At 40.7% G+C, this 17,302-nt stretch overlaps 1 protein-coding gene and 1 pseudogene across 1 annotated transcript; both read right to left on the bottom strand.

Moving 5' to 3' along the window:
* Window positions 1-254: 254 nt before the first annotated feature.
* LOC148670334 (uncharacterized) lies at window positions 255-6,251 on the bottom strand. Its single transcript, XM_088631017.1, has 4 exons — window positions 6,240-6,251; window positions 1,593-1,606; window positions 861-1,290; window positions 255-527 (listed from the first exon to the last, which is right to left on the bottom strand). The coding sequence occupies exons 1-4, from the start codon at window positions 6,249-6,251 to the stop codon at window positions 255-257; spliced, it is 729 nt and encodes a 242-aa protein (XP_088487143.1).
* Window positions 6,252-10,650: 4,399 nt separating this feature from the next.
* Window positions 10,651-17,064, bottom strand: LOC148670333 (antigen WC1.1-like; annotated as a pseudogene).
* Between the last annotated feature and the right edge of the window lie 238 nt (window positions 17,065-17,302).

Here is a 17,302-nt window from a genome sequence, read left to right as displayed (position 1 = left end):
TATCATTTACAAAGATATATATACATATATAAGATATATAAAGATATATATATATACAAAAATATATTGCTTTGATGATGCAAGTTTAACTTGGGAGTTTTCTGAATCTGAAATGCTGTTCAGAACCTGTACAGATTCAGGTGCCAGGGAGTTCTGCTAAGGGGTTAAAGACCTTCATGATCAAGTCATGCCACGATAGACTAAAAATAAATCATCATTCAACTCTAAACTTCTGTGTATTGTACTATCCAGTGTTACTCTCCTGTGTGAATAAGCTGGTGTCTTTTTAAATGGCTTGGCTGACTAAAACTCTTCCCACAGTGACTGCACTTAAATCGTCTCCCTCCTGTGTGAATAAGCTGGTGGGTTTTTAAGTTGTCTGCTGTACTAAAACTCTTCCCACACTGACTACAGCTGAGCAGTTTCTCTCCTGTGTGAATTAGTTGGTGTTTTTTTAAGCTGCTTGCCACACTAAAACTCTTCCCACACTCACTACAGGTGAAAGGTTTTTCTCCTGTGTGAACAAGCTGGTGGGTTTTTAAATTGCCTGCCTGAATAAAGCTTTTCCCACACTGACTGCAGGTGAAACATTTCTCTCCTTTGTGAACAAGCTGGTGGGTTTTTAAATTTCCTGCCTGAATAAAACTCTTCCCACACTGACTGCAGGTGAAACGTTTCTCTCCTTTGTGAATAAGCTGGTGGGTTTTTAAATTGCCTGCCTGAATAAAACCCTTCCCACACTGACTGCAGGTGAAAGGTTTCTCTCCTTTGTGAATAAGCTGGTGTGTTTTTAAATTGGCTGCCTGAATAAAACCCTTCCCACACTGACTGCAGGTGAAACGTTTCTCTCCTTTGTGAACAAGCTGGTGGGTTTTTAAATTGCCTGCCTGAATAAAACTCTTCCCACACTGACTGCAGGTGAAAGGTTTCTCTCCTTTGTGAATAAGCTGGTGTGTTTTTAAATTGGCTGCCTGAATAAAACCCTTCCCACACTGGCTGCAGAAGAAAGGTTTCTCTCGTGTGTGAACAAGCTGGTGGGTTTTTAAATTGCCTGCCTGAATAAAGCTCTTCCCACACTGACTGCAGGTGAATGGCTTCTCTCCTGTGTGAATTAGTTGGTGTTTTTTTACACTGCCTGCCTCTGTAAAGCTCTTCCCACAGTGATGGCAGGTGAATGGTTTTTCTCCTGTGTGAATTCGTAAGTGGGTTTTTAAATGACTTGCCTGATTAAATCTTTTCCCACACTGTTTGCAGGTGAATGGTTTCTCACCAGTATGGGTGCGCTGGTGACTTTTTAATTTACTTGATTGTCGAAAACATTGCTGCTGTCTGGGCTGTACTGACATTTTCTCTACATTATCCAAACAAGGTGCTGGATGAGTCTTCCTAATCCTCTGGCCTGCAGTGAGCTGGTGATTTTTAACGTTGCTTGAATGATTAATCCACTGCTGCACTGACAGTCTCTGCATGTTTGCAGAAGAAGAACTCATTCCTATCAAGTCCTGTGGGCCTCCCTGTTGTTCCTCTCTTTCCTCTCTATACTGACTCTCCTCTGAGTACAGTAACTCAGTACTGTTCTCTTTGCCAGGTACATTCGTCTGCTGCTCTGAAGGCTGAATCAACTGGGAACTGAAAACTTTCAATTCCTTTTCTTCCTCTTCCTTTCTTCCTTGAACAGAGACCAACTCCAGTTCATTCACATGCTTTGCTATACTCTTAGTGTCCAAATTATTATACATCTCTGTAAAGTTCTTAGATACTAAAGAATGATTCATTTGTTTAAAACACTTCTGCAATGACAGTCTCTCCACTCTAACAGAACAAGGCCTTATTATCATCAAGCCCTGTAGGAGCTGTTGTTGTTCCTCCCTGTCCTCACTCTTCACTGTGTGCTGTAATTTAGTACTGTTCTCTTCACCAGGTACATCAGTCTGCTGCTCTGCAGGGTCAATCAACTGAGGATCCACATCCTGCTTTTTAAGATTAAATGCATACAGTTGTTTTTTGTGATTTTGTACAGAGTCACAGTCCAGTTCGTTACAACCTTGTCTAATATTGTTAGTATCTAGATTATTAATCTTCTTTGTAAAGTCCTCAGATACTAAGAGCCCAGGTGTCCCACTCTCAGGCTCGGTCTTCATCATGGGCACAGAGTCCATATCCTCTACACTCTGTCTGCTCTCTGTGTGCTGCTCACTGAGTTTCTCTTTCCCTTCTGCAGCAGTGAGCCCTGTCTCCTGCATCAGACAGGAGCCCCACTCCTCACTGTGCTGCTGTTCAAAAGGAGCCCTTTCCCCAGCGTCAGGGAGACCACTGGCCTCTGAGCCTGAAAACACAGGAGAAGAGAATAAAACCTTGAACGTGATCTTAGAGGAGAATTCAAAAGGAAATAATATTCATACATAAGAGGCAAAAAATAATAATTTTGAGATAGCAAGGAAATATCATCAATAACCTTATCTAAATGAAATTGTCAAAGCTCATTTTCAAACTAGATATACACCAAATAGTCAAACACACTCGAGTTGCCTGAACAAAGATAACGTGAAAAGGAACTGAAAATAATAAAATCATGACACTCAAAAGAAATAAATTTAATCCTAGTCTCTGTCCAAGTGAGGTTCTGAATCCAACTATAACAAAAGGAAATGTTCAGCCACAGAGATCAGAAAAGCATGAACTGCAGATGCAGAACAAGACTTGTTCTCCTAAAAATGAAAGGGATTTTATAGCATCTAGATAGACCAGCACAGAGCACTTGTCACACCAATATTCACAAACTGACTGGATGCTACAGTTCACTGACACTGCACTGAGACACAGACACACTGACTGCACACTACAGTACATTAACACTATAATCAGAGAGAGGGGTTAACACAGACAGACTGACTGGACACTCTAATACATTAACACTGCACTGAGAGAGAGAGGGATTTATACAGACACACTGACTGAACACTCCAGTACATTAACACTGCACTGAGAGAGAGGGGGGTTAATACAGACACACTGACTGAACACTCCAGTACATTGACATTGCGCAGAAAGAGGAGAATATAGACACAGTGATCCTGAAAATGTTAATATGGCCACTTACATTTATATTATTATATATGTTCAAGAAGTTAGCTGCATCAGCATGTGCAGGTTGCAAAGGAACAAGTAAAGGTTTATTCGTTGATGAAAAGAGAAGAAAAGAAACACAATAGAAACATTGTCTTCTGTTTCTTCTCTTTCTTCTCTTTTCACCATGTAATAAACCTTTACTTGTTCTTATAATTATATATTACATATATAAATAATACATGAGATGTGTGTATTTATATGTACAGACATATAATACAAATACAATAATTATGGTAATGACGCTAAATTATAGAAAGTGATTCAGTTATACAATTATTGTGTCTTTACTTACTTTAACCTTCAGATTTACAGCAGACCAAATAACTAAAAATATTGCTTTACATTATATTTTCACTAAATTTACAAATACAAACTAACTGTGTCTAAATGACGTGATTGTAGCCCTGTTACTATATCAAGGATGTTTTAAGCACCATAACCAAACAACAACAATTCAGTTTGCAGTAAAGAATCTCGTTGCTACTGTACATCACACAGTATTTTCCACTTCACTCTGCATCTCTCCACTATACTCTCACCAGTGAGGAAGTTAAAGACACTGTTTTTAAACACACAGACACTGACTTCATACAAGTCATCACACTGACCTGACAGCTCCAGTTTCGTGTCCATTTCTTCTTTTATTTCTGCAGGGACTTCACAGGGAAGCGTGTGTCCAACACGATCTGTCTGTCCCTGATATCCTCCTCCTCCCGACTCCTTCTCCCACAGCTGCAGTCTCCACTTCAGGCTCTCGTTTTCCTTCTTCAGCTGCGCCATTTCACTCCCGAAACTCTCTTCCACAAACTGTGTGATTTTAACCATCCTGTTTCGAAAAACTTCAGAAACTTCGTCCACGATCGATTTAAGCGAAACCTCCATGAAGGAGTGAAGCTCTGTCTCCAGTGTGAAGAACACATTAGCCATCTTTCTAAAGATTCGATCCGAAACAGAGGCAGAAGTTATACGTTCGGGGTCTCTACAAATCTACAGATAAACAGGGTCGTTTCTTCAGGAGATGGAAAGTTATTTTTAAATAAAATAACCGTCTTTATTATTCATCCAAACTAACCGATTAAATTACTGCCACGTGGGTTAAATATCTGCACAGCCAGCGATTCGTGATGACGTTATACACTAGCGCTGCAGCGGCTTCAAAACAGCCGAGGAGCGGAGCTGAGAAAGGAGATTCGGCAATTTGATATAAACTTCACTGCACCTGCTACCACCAGCTACTCGGGAGGTCTGAATCGCCATCGAGCTGCACTCTTCGTGTTGAACCGTGCGATTGCAAATTTATTTCAGCTTTATACAGTACCTTCAAGGACATAAGTATGTACAATATTTTCACTGTAGCTGTTTAATGTAGGTAAGTCCAGATACGTTTATTTTGAATATGCCTTTTTTCTGCAAGCTTTTGTTCAAAACATGTTTAATACGTTTAAAATATTTTTAAATCGAAGTATCGAAGACTATATGTAAGAGTTTCAGATATACGCATCAGCTAATCCTTTTTGTTTTGTGTTACACAATCAACACAGAAATGCAAATATTAATGTAGCCCGGGAAAGCACACACCGTACTACAATAAACTTAAATGGGGATTCTTTTTATTCTGGATCTGCATGAAATCATAAAAATGATTGGTTGTATTATTTTCTGTTACAGAATTTAGATTGGATGCAGTATAACCTTTAACCCGAAACATTCACATAGATATACATGGAGATATACACACACCAGGATGCACAAAGTGCTACTAAAATAACAAAGACAAAAAAAATACGGTAGTGGCAATTTCCCTAAGGAAAGAAATACTCCACATTAGTCTGAATGCCACATTCTTCATTGGTCCCATTACATCACAGAAATATAAAAACAAAACTACTCACTCTAATCTCGTCTAATCCAAGACACACAGAATATCACAGTCTTCTTTTAACACGCTCTCTGCATTCACATCACACGGAGCCACACACCAAGCTCAGCTTTACTATGTTTATTTTTAAAGAATTTTTTATTAAATGTATAAAAAGTTTACAAATACAATCAGAGGATCAAATTATGTACAAGATAACAAACACAAACAGAAAAATAAGCAGTTAACCACCAGAGGTAATAAGTAAGTTATATGATTAAATTGTATTTTTACATATATCATATGTTTTCCGTGCTTTATTATTTCTCACATTTTTAATAGAATTTAAATAGAACTTTACGATGTTCACTTCCACAATTACTGGCGCACTGACGTCACTCATACGTGCGTGTCTTAAAGCGACAGCTACCAATTTCAGTATCAGATTTCAAATATCCACTCCGTAACCACCCGGTTACATTAAAAATAATTGTCTCCTGAAGAAATAGAACAACTATTTATAGAATAGCAAGAACATTAAGTACAAAATTAAAAGTATACTTTTCAGATATGCTATTATAAATTTGGTTAGTGGCACCATTGCTAAACAAAGAGGGTAGGTTGTTGAATTGCCCTGAGTTCTTGGACAGATTCCAGATTCCAGTTACCCCTTGGGAATATGCCATAGTCTCTGATGTTATCCATGAGAAAGTGACTCTGTCAGTACTGCCTTTCCTGATTTTACTGTAAATCTGTTCATGGATGGTGTGGAAATAAAAGACAGAAAATGCAATAACAACCACATCTGTCTACCTTCTGCTTCATTCCTTCCTGTATATCCTTCTGGAGTTCAGTATGTGAAAATATTCATTTCAGATAGTTTTATACCAACCTTGATAGATACTGCCTAAGAAACAAGATTAAAGAAATAACTTTTTAATACTGTGGGTCCTGTCCTTCACTTTTTTTCCACTGAAGAGGTTGGTCTGGTCTCCAAGTTACCAATAATAAGCTCAGGCAGTGCTCCTCAATAAAGCAGTGTTTGTTTGTATCGCTTATGTGGGGCAGCACGCCAGTTTGATGATACACACTTGGCTTTTTTTCTTCATTTAAGCAAATATCAAAATCTCCAGTCTAGTGCTGCTGTAAGCCATGTTCATTGCAGGGTTGTTGCAATCAAAACATAAATTTACTAACCATATACCTGTATGATCATGGCAAGATGCTGAGACATACATGTGGCTTGGCATACCTGCATGGCCATGTCTGTGATCTCAACGTGTGCCAGGGATCTGAAAAGTCCTGATGTTGTACATCAAGTAAGTCACAGTAAATAGACTCTGCAGTGCTCTGGGTGCCAGCTAGCTCTCTAACAAGCAAACTATAAAGACTATGCTTACTTTATGTAGAGTGTGGCAATACTCCCTTAGGGTCTAGTGATTAGCAATCAGATGTTTTTATCCAAGTAGCCCGGGTTCAATTCCCAATATGGGAATGTGGCTATATAAACTTTTTGTTTCCAAAATATGAGCTCAATACAGAAACAAGGTTCATAAAATAAGAATGGCAAACACGTGATTAAATATTTTTTAATTATTTTATTACGAAGTAGTGCAGTCCTGCAATAGAATATTAATAAAGGGTTTGATGCATTATGACAAATTATTCTGAATGGCAAGATTTGCTCCCATATGGCCTAGTGATTAGCAAACTGTAGTGTACTATGGAACTGAACATTATCTGTACCTCCCCATTTCCAGGGGATATGTGTTGGGGGGGGGGGTTACGTTATGTGGCTCCTAGGAAAGTAGTTTAAGTTAGTTCAGTTAGATGTTCATTGGAAGCTACACTATGCTGTTCAATAAAGCTAGCATTCAACATAATCCTTGAGTGGCTCTGCGTTTTGAGGTAGATATAATAATTGTGATGATATATCAATTTAATAAATGTATAACAATTATTATACCAATAAAACAATCTAGTAACTTCTGCCATGGGTTGTGAGATAAGTATTTTATTTTCTATTTATATTTAATTGACTGAGTTCATATAGTTAGATATTAAAAAATCATAAAACGTCATACCATGAAGCCACTCACTATAACACCAACTAAGCAAACCAACTTTTGCAATCCTCTTTCTCACCATCAACCGTTACACCTCTCTGTAGAGGGAAAAGTCCACTGAAAATGCAATTCAATCACTCAGAGCTACTAATTCCAACCTCTCATTTTAATTAACATTGAAAGAAATATCAAGACAGATGATTTTGGCAAAAGAGAAGGAGATCTTCGGGCCCATACAGGGAACAGACCCATACTTTGGTGTAACCAACTGAGCTAACCAGCCACATGGAAGACGTTCTCTTTGTGCGGCGTAAAATTTAATTTAGAGAAGTTTCTTTTTTCTAACTTGAATAAAAAGCCTCGCAATTAAGTGTCTTGGCTTTCTGCGAGTGGACAAAAGAGTCTGAGTCGCTGATTTTCTGTCTCAGTCCTCCTTGGAAGAGGAAGGGAGTATGAACATCATGCCCAAGTCAGTGATTGCAGCTGATTATCGCAGGAGAACAGTTCATCACAAGCATGTCAGTCTACATAATGAGGGGGAATAGATCAGCCTCTGTGATGTAGTATTGAGTGACACTGTTGGAAAATAAACCTTGTGGATTTCCATGTTGTCTTCCTCTTGTGTTAGTGTCACCCAAATCCCTAAATTGTGCTTTGGTGATTATTCAGACTATAGAATACAGTACAATATTCTGTCAGTATTATAGAATTCACATCATTAGAGAAACTAAGACACATTTTATTGTTATTTTGCTTATATGTTGAAATGTGTCCTGTACATAATTACTTGTTAGTTTTAGAAAATTCCCTTTTTCCCTAAAAGCAGGCTTCCTAACATCTTCAGCAGACAAAAGGTTAAATTAACTCTTAAAGGTCCAGAGTAAAAGTATATAGAATATTGTTTTACACACTCTCTTCCTGTTTTGGAAGTATACTTATTTTACAGGTGGCCCAGTGGTTAACACTGCTACCATGCAGTGATGGAGTTCTGTGATTATTTTCTGATATGCTGTGCTATCCTTGTGGAGCTTGTATGTTGTCCCCATGTTTGCATGAGTTTCCTCCAGGTGCTCCAGTTTCCTCCTACAGTCCAAAAACATTCTGATGCCATTTTAGGAAACAAGTTTAAAAAGGCCTTTTCTTTCATGATCATGAGTTTTGTAATGTCAGTTTGTCACACCTCTTTAAGTTTCCTTTTCTGCTGGGGTGATATTATCATTGTGAGTGGCCAGGAGCTACTTAATTTGTGATGGTCTTAATATGAAACATTAGAAAGCACATACCAAAAATGGTTCTAAAAAGTTTATTGCAAAACAAAACTTTAATAAAATGTATAAACATTTGCTCAGAGCTGCTCTAAGGCTGTGTGACTGTGTTGGTGAAGCTCTTCTGTGTCTAGACCTGCAGGAGGAGCTTCTCCCAGACAGCCCTGTCAGTCTCACAGCACCCATCCTCTCCCTGAGACTCATCCCCAACATCATCATAGTCAGTCTTGTCAGGGGCATGAGCTCCTTCTTCAGAGGGCAATGTGGGCAGGACCCTGTCCACTCCAGGTCCAGTGTGGGGGACACCTGACAGAAAGAGACGGGCAGTGGACAGCTGAGGGACAGGGATAACTCTGTTAGCTGATATTTTTGGTTTAGGAGGTAATTAAAATTAGACCCATACATTTGTAATCATGGGTACAGGATGTATTTTTGAAAATGTATATGTGTGATTTTAAAATCTATAAGAAGTAATTGTTTATTAACTGTGTGGAAATATATAGTGTCATAAAATTAATGTTTTAATTAAATCAGGCCTTGACTAACATGGTTTTTCAAATGAGTCAGCTATTAAAATAATATTGTTTCAAATTGGAGTTATGAAAATGGTGAATATCAGAAGTGACTAGATAAAATAATAATTAAAATAATCATAACCCCAAACTTGGTAAAGATTTTGCCAAGAATATGCCCAAGCTTTTGGTAGTGTTAGAGAAAGATGAGTTATTTGATCTTTTGCACAGCTATGGGGAAAAAAAGGAATAGTTCAGGCACAATTCGTTAAACAAATGTTTACTAACAATGACAATATACACACTAAACAACACATGGCATAAACATACAGCACACATGTACAAATTTACAAACAAGGTGCTTTAGAGACCTACATCCTAACCACCCAGAAAAACCCAAACTGCCACCAAGTATTCAACATTTACAAAATACCTACACAGGCCAAAAGGAGAGACATAGCTGCTGTTTTAAACCAAACAGAATATGACCTGCACCTACATACACCTCTCCATGAACCCGGATGCTATAAAACGAATGGCAGCCTATCTTCTAAAAATGCTCCCACATGCCAGGAGAGGCTGTTTTTTTTTTTGCCAAGGGAGTCTCTAAACAAGACATTAAAGTTTCTAAAAACAACAGAATGGCAAGCTCTCTTAAAGCCGTTCAAATACTAAACTCTGTTGAGGTCTTTCTGCTTGATCTGGACAAGGAGTTTTCATGTACCAGGAACTTCACTAGGGTAAACATTATGTTTGCTTTAATCACTGAATCTTACACCCCTACATGTTAGCTAACATCTCCTTGCATTGAAGCCCATGAGAATTGGAAATGTTGACTCTAGCCAGGTGTATCTACATTTTTTAAAAAACACTTCCATAGTCACAACTGTATAGTGAATGGGGGTTTTAATTTGCTGGAACAATCTGAAATTGTAAGAGCAAATTGTTACAGTACTTGATGATCACAGTCTGACACACATGCATTCTAAATAAACAATATACATTTTATTGATATAACCATAGCATGCATGAGAAACTACAAGTGTAATAGAACATATCTGAGAGATCTGCTTTGATATAAATGGCTGTTAGTGTTAGTTATTGTATATAGAATAGTTTTTTTATAATATTGTAATCTAAAAACATTAATTAGGCATTTTTTCAAATAAAATTGTATCTTTTAGGATGAATTCCTGATTCAGTGCAGATTTTACTTCTGTTCATGACACACAAATTCTCTAAAACTACAGTATTTTCAGAACATAGGAATTCTCTCCACAGTCAGAGAACACAATTCCTGGTGTTGGGGAATATAAAGCTTTGCTCTGCCCAGACCTCACTCCGAATCTCAATCATCTGATTGGCTGGGTGTGACAGTAGGTGGGTTTCAATGAAACTCTGATCTATGAGATCTAACCTTGTACGAGTACAGTCTCTTAGCCTGTATTGGCTGTTATTTATCCCTGCAGGACACTACTACTGCAAAATGCCTGATGTCTCTTTGTCTTGGATGAGAGTGGCACAGAGATTGATTACTGGGGGTCAACTTTCCCATACCTGAACTACTTCACCCACACTGAGCCCCCTGGCTGTAGCCCCCTTTACCTAAAGTGGGATCTTCCTCACTGTCCCCCACATCACTGTATTCAGAGTGTGTCTTATCAGAGAGGAGTCTCTCTGTGAACAGAAGAGCAGGTCAGTAATGTCTCTGTCATTCTGACACAGGCTGGCCTGTAAGAGAGCACTTCTTTTCAAGTTAGTGTTTATTTGCTGGGGTGAAATTAGGTTGAAACTCATTTCTAATGACAAAGGCTACTGTGGGCTGGTACAGAGGGTACTCCTGAGTCTTTTTTATAATAACTCACCTGACACTGTGTCTGGGCTCTGGGGCACAGCGATGACATCATCATAATGCTCAGGAGCCTCTTCTTTCACAGAGGACATCAGCTCTCCTGATCCACACAGAGCACAGTTTAACTGTCACACATCAGATTTTAAATACAACAACAAACTTAACTAACACTTTAAACAAAAGTTCACGCAAATACACAAGTGAGCTACGACTTCAGATAAGGGAAAACGAGTGTAGACACAAGGAACGGGGTACAAAAGAGCACAGAGGTTGATATAACATGTTTGGGCAAGGTAATGGTGAAATAAAGGATAATACAAATAAACTAAAGTACAAGGAGGAGAAGAACACAAACTAACAAAGCCGAAGCCATATGGAAACACAAACACAAAGCAAAACGAACGAAAACAGAGGAACAAGAAGCTGAAGCTGAGCCGAGCAGAACCGAAGTTGAGCAAAACGTCCCCTACGTTCTGAAAACCTCCAAGTTAAATACCGAAGAAGGTGAGTTCTGATCGGTCAAGAAGCTGATCACGAATGATGTAATACAGCAAGGTGGATGAATTAATGAACCAATGAGGAGGGAGAATAACCAAACGGACCACACTGGGATGTAACATCATATTAGAACTAAAACACCGGACTTTAAATACAGGAGATCAGGGAACCTTTTTTTCCACTCCTATTCACTTCCGTTATAAATTTAAAACTAGATTTGAACAGTGAATGATGGCTGTATTTGGACAGAGAAAGTAGTGATGTGCACACTTTGAGATATTGGAAGGGGAACCAAACAGCACAATAATACAGACGGATTGGTGCAGGGTTTCTCCATGTGACTGGACTGAAATAACCCACCTGACAAGGCATCTGGGCTCTGAGGTACAGTTACAGCATCGTCATAGTACTCCGGGGCCTCTTCTTTCAGAGAGGGTATCGATTCTTCTGAACCACACAGAGAGACAATTTACACTTCAGGACTCTGACTTACTTCACCACATAGCTAAAATAACTTTAGTCTTTCATAACACTTTGATGTCTGTGGGTACTGTCTGTATGAAACAGAAAGTAAATTAAGTAAGTCACATTTTCTATTTGGTTATTGTGAAGTGCATTTTTAAATGCTTTGTGGTGTATAATTAAGGCACGACTCTAGGGTCAGTGATTTAACATTTGATCTGAAAGAGAGTTTCTACAGCATACTGTTCCCCAGTCATCACACTGGGAAACTTGTATTGAATTCTGAACCTGAGGCACCATCTCCTACTCAATCAACACCAATTAGTCAGCATCCTGACTTTTCTTTAAAGGTCTCCCATCCCAGTATTGACCAGGTCTTGTTTTGCTCAGCCTCTGTGATCTGTTGAGATCAGGCTAGCAATGAGCAGAGTTTATAAGGTATCACAAACACATGTGGTCATATTTGTAAGACCCAGGATTATCTACTCAAGTTCTCTAAATGTCAGCCTGGTTTGAGGTGAGAGTGAGTACTGGACTGAAGATCCCCCACTACCACACTGAGTCCCGTGACTCCATCTCCACTCACCTGGTACTGGGTCTCCCTCACTGTCCTCCACATCATCGTATCCAGAGGGCAGCTCGTCAGAGAAGAATCTCCCTGTGAACAGGAGAACAGATCACTAATACCTGCAGTCAGACAGCAGTCTCACTGTCCTCTACTGGGAGATAAGCCAGGGTGTGAACAGTAACAGAGTTTGTGTTTATAAGTCAGATCAGGGACAGCGCTGTGCTGATTTTCTTTACTCACTTTGACGTTCCTCTTGAGAAAGAAAATTACTGTCTGAAACCAGATGAGTAACATTTTCTACAAGTGTACATCCTCAGATTGTCCTCAGAGGGTGGAGATCAATCACACCTGAACACTCTCTCCACTCATCTCTCCTGGGGGCGCTGTAGGTTCCCTCTCTGGCCAGTTTGTACTCTATTTCCTCGTAGACGGCATCATGATAGGGGGCAAGTGCTCCTTCAGATAGGGCTGTGTAGGGAAACAGACACTCAGGGTTACAAGGAGTACAAGCAAATCAATTCACTGCTAAATATTTTTGAATATTTGTGCATATCAATGTTATAATTCTACACATCTGCAAATTTCTTCAGATTTTGTAATTACTTACACTCTTTCCTAAATTTTCTCTACCCTACTAAATTGTTCACATCCAAAATCCACATTAAATTAGACAGAATGTAATTGATCATTTAGAGAAGATTGTTTTCCTGAAGTCCAATATAGATCAGTTCTGTGTGACAGTAATGGCCACTAGAGGTCAGTATGTGGATGGTAAGTTCCCTCTCTACCTTTCCTTAGCTTCCTGTTCTGGATCAGCTGCCTCACTAACAGGGCCAGCACCACGAAGAGAAGAGCCCCCATCAGCAGGAGGGCCAGGGGTGAGACGGACAGGCCTCCCAGCGGCTGTGTCTGGGGTGTTGTCCTGGTGCTGCCTGAGGGAGAAGGAGACAGGGGATGAACAGGGATGAGGAGTTGTGCTAGTGGGCTCATACAGGCTTTAACACATTAAATTCCCTGAGTTTCCCATCAGGAGGTGTAAGGACCTCGGGGTTAATCCAATATCAACATAGAATTGTAAAGGATGCTACATCAACACTGTCAGAAAATCACTGAGAGAGGAGAGGAGACACTACAGCTACACTGGGAATTTGGTGAGACAGAAAGACAGGAGATATCAATGACCAGGAGGATTTCTGTTCACCTGTAGCTGTTGTTGGACTGGCTCTTCTCTCTGAAAAACCTGTGAAAGAGATAGGAGATTTGTCATTATTATTCCTTTGCTTTTACAGCAAGTTGAATCCACAGTGGAGCTGATAAAAATATATTTATTTCTTGAGGTAAAACGTAAGATTGCAGAGATGGAAGAAGTCAGGTTCTGAATTGAAGAGTAGTGTTATTCACACACACAGAGCTACACAACATCCTAGTTTTATGACTGATGATCCTAGTTGGTTCAATTAGATATTAAACAGTTATAGAATATTTGTAACTTCAGTGTATCTTCTCCATCAATCTGCTACCTTGTTCATCTACAGTGCTAAGACTCCCCTCACCTGTACAGGTAACCCCTGCATCCTCCTTGTGCCGACAGTCACTCTGATTCAATCCAGAGTGACAGCAGTCCCACAGGTGAAGCTCACTGCCACTGCAGTTCACCTCGTCCAGCCAGATGGCGCCACTCCCTGGTCCGAATGAGGCCTCTATTGCTGCACTCACTGCGTCCCCACAGCCCAGCTGTCTGCAGACCACCTGGGCATCCTGCAGGTCCCAGGAGTCGTCACAGATTGTCCCCCAGGAGCCCTCATACTGCAGCTCCACCCGCCCAGAGCAGTTAGTGCCTCCAGCCAGGCGCAGAGCCAGTGGGACTGAAAGAGAACAGTGGGGTTACTGAGCATCCTCAGCTCTGTGACTCTAGAAGAGAGCAGAGAAGTTACTGAGTGACTGTAGTAGAGATCAGTGAGGTATTGAGTGGCTCTAGAAGAGACCTGTATGGTTACTGTTCCTCAGATCAGGGCTGCACTGTCTCTGATTGTTTTACACACTGAACTCACCTGGGCAGTACCGCTGAGGCTGCTCTTCCTGAGGAGCTGGAGTACTTCTGTCAGCTTCTTTTCTAGGACCTTCAAAGATTAATGATCATATACAAAATCAAACTCACAGAAAAAAGTGAAGAACAACAATAGTATTTCCTTTATTTTTATACTTGTTTGGATATACATTGCTAAGAATTCTGTTGAAAGCTCATGACGAGACAATCACTGTAGAGCTGCTCAAGAGGAAGATAGCATCACTCTTCACTCTGTACCTGAGCAGGTGATCTCAGCCACTTCCCGGTCTTCACAATCATTCTGACCCCAGGTGGGGGAGGGACACTGCCACAGGGTGGAGTCGTGTTTGCGACAGGAGACAAAGTCCAGCCATTTGGGGTCCGGGCTCAGCCTGGAGTTTGTCTCTCTGATGGTGCCCTTGTTTCCACAGCCCAGCTGTTTACAGATCACTGAAGCTGTGGAGTCAGTCATGCCGTTCTGACACACACTGCCCCAGGTGCCATTGTAGTAAACTTCTGCTTGTCCTGAACAGCCTGCAGACAGCCTCAGTATAGTGTGATCTGCCAAGAGAACGGGAAAAGCCAAAGGAAACAAACCTTGATAAGAAAGCTAGGCGTATGAACTGGTAAGAAACAGGTGGATAACGTTGAGATGTTATCAGCACAAGTTGAGATGAGACTGATCACTACCAACTGAAAAAGTTGAAAATTGATTAAATGTTCCACTGGACCTCTGATAATTTAAATCCCATTAGAGGATTTAGATCTGATTCAGATCATCAACACCATTCAGATCAGCTTGGTTGTTCATCAGCAGCACTCAGAGTGACTGAACTAGCAATATGAAAGGAGAACATGCAGCTCTGGTTGACAATCAACACCAAATGATCCCACAGGATCTGGCCAGAAGAGACTCTTCGATCAAATCAAGATGAAAATATTGAGTCAGAAAGTCATGAAAGACAATGGCCAAGACAAATACACCCTATTAGGCAACAGGCAACATTGATATTGGGAGCTTACAGTTTACAGATTAGATACTAAACTTCACTGGAGGGCTGAAACTCAATAAAACACATCTAGGCACTCTAAATGCAAGCCATATTCACAATGTGGGAGTAATTGCTATTAGCTCCCCAACCTGAGCACAGGATTCTCACATCCTCCTTGTGTCCACAGTCATGCTGTCCCCACCACGCTGAAGTGACGACTCGTTCCCCAGACAGCCCACCTTGTCCAGCCAGATGGGTCCAGTTCCCTGGCTGAAGGAGGCCGGCACTGTGGCACTGAGGGCCGTCCCACACTGGAGCTGCCTGCACACCACCTGAGAGTCTGCCAGGTCCCAGGAGTCATCGCAGACTGTCCCCCAGGAGCCACTGTGATAAACCTCCAGCCTCCCAGCACAGTTGCTTCCTGCCCCAACCAGCCTGAGGGATATCTGATCTAGGAGCAGAGAGGCAAAGGTCAGGGGTCAGGGGTCAGTGTAGTACTCTAGAGGCAGACAATTTGCTGTAACAACATAAACATCAGCTCAGGCCACTGGGCGCAGCAGATGCATTACAAGCATCTCGTGTGTCTCCTGGGGCTCCAGTCTGAGTGAATAGCAGCAGCTCAGTCACTGAAAACTCAGAGTCAAGACTGTCCACCCACCACAGGATCAGCAGTACACACACAACAGTTTGCTGTGGGTCTTACAGGAAATGGGAGGATTCCTCAATCTCATCCATTTGAACACTGTGGAACTACTTCACATATTAGAAGAAAGAAAACATTTCATAGATTTAAATATTCAGTTAGGAGATGTGGTGTCAAAATCTTCTCCGCACAGCAGGGTAAGAGAATTTGGAAATAACATTAAAAACTGGAATGGGATTTGAAGATTTCAGAATTGGGCATTTTGATAAATTTTATATATTCTTTTAGCAGACTGTGACAATCATCACTACTGTACCAACTATGATAAAGCACAGAAACAGTACCTCTCAGGTGACAAACTGAAGTGTTCATATATTGTAGATGCACTTGCTGCAGATCCCACAAACACTGTATGAGAGAAGTTAAGGAGGATGGTGTTAAAAGTCCACACACACACACCTGCTGCCAAATAGACTAATCTGGGATTGAACTGATTAACAGAGAGCACAACACACACTGAGAGCCCTGGAGATTCAGAATGAGAGCCAGTTCATACCTGGTGTTTCTGAGGAAGGAACAGTTGAAGACGGGAAACCTGTCAAACACAGAGAGAGAAATCAGAGTGTGAGCTGTGTGTGAGAAGCAATTTAACACAATTTATGAAACTACAATTAAAACAGCACTGATGTGATAGAAACAGTCCTCATTCTCTCTTTACCTGCTCCAGTTGAATCACTGGTGATATTTGAGTGGAGTAGAGTGTCAGCTGTGTTCAACCTTTACTATCCATAAACCTTCACTATCTGACTCTTGCTTTCTCTTCAGCCCCTTGGTTTATTATGTGTTGGATTAAAGAACTAATTAAACTGGACAGGTTTTAGTTACTAGGTACTGACACCATGTTTTTTTAAAGTTCATATAACTATGAATATAAATTAAAAAATATGAATATAAATATAAAACTCATTTTTACTCCTCACTGTATCTGTGTAGCAATCTGAAAGAAAATTACACAGTAATGTAATAGTGTGCTTCTGTGTGTAAGCAGAGGGAGTGTTATTGTGTTTTAAACACATGATTCTCACCTGAGCAGATGACTCCTGCATCTTGTCCATGAGAGCACCCTGCTCTCCCCCATGAAGAGACAGCACAGTGTGAGAGACGACTCTCATTGCCTCGGCACTCAAACACATCAGCCCATACTGGTCCACTGCCCTGTCCAAACCAGGCCTGTCCTGGTGCTGCTACAGCCTCCCCACAGCCCAGCTGCTGGCAAAGAACAGTGGTATCTCTCAGGTCCCAGTAGAGATCACACACTGTCCCCCAGTCCCTGAAGAGCCACTGTAACTCCACTCGTCCAGAGCAGGAGTCCGAGCCATTCACCAGTCTGAACCCTGTGTATCCTGCACA

Source organism: Lepisosteus platostomus, chromosome 5 (assembly GCF_059453375.1).
Source record: "Lepisosteus platostomus isolate fLepPlt1 chromosome 5, fLepPlt1.hap1, whole genome shotgun sequence".
Taxonomy (NCBI): Eukaryota; Metazoa; Chordata; class Actinopteri; order Semionotiformes; family Lepisosteidae; genus Lepisosteus; species Lepisosteus platostomus.
This window is presented reverse-complemented; position numbering and strand designations above follow the sequence as displayed.

Bases quoted from the DNA above. Each gene is read 5' to 3' on its own strand.
- LOC148670334 (XM_088631017.1), bottom strand. The intron at 528-860 runs GTTCACAAAGGA...AAAACCCACCAG, and splicing joins ATTTAAAAACCCACCAGCTT to CTTGTTCACACAGGAGAAAA.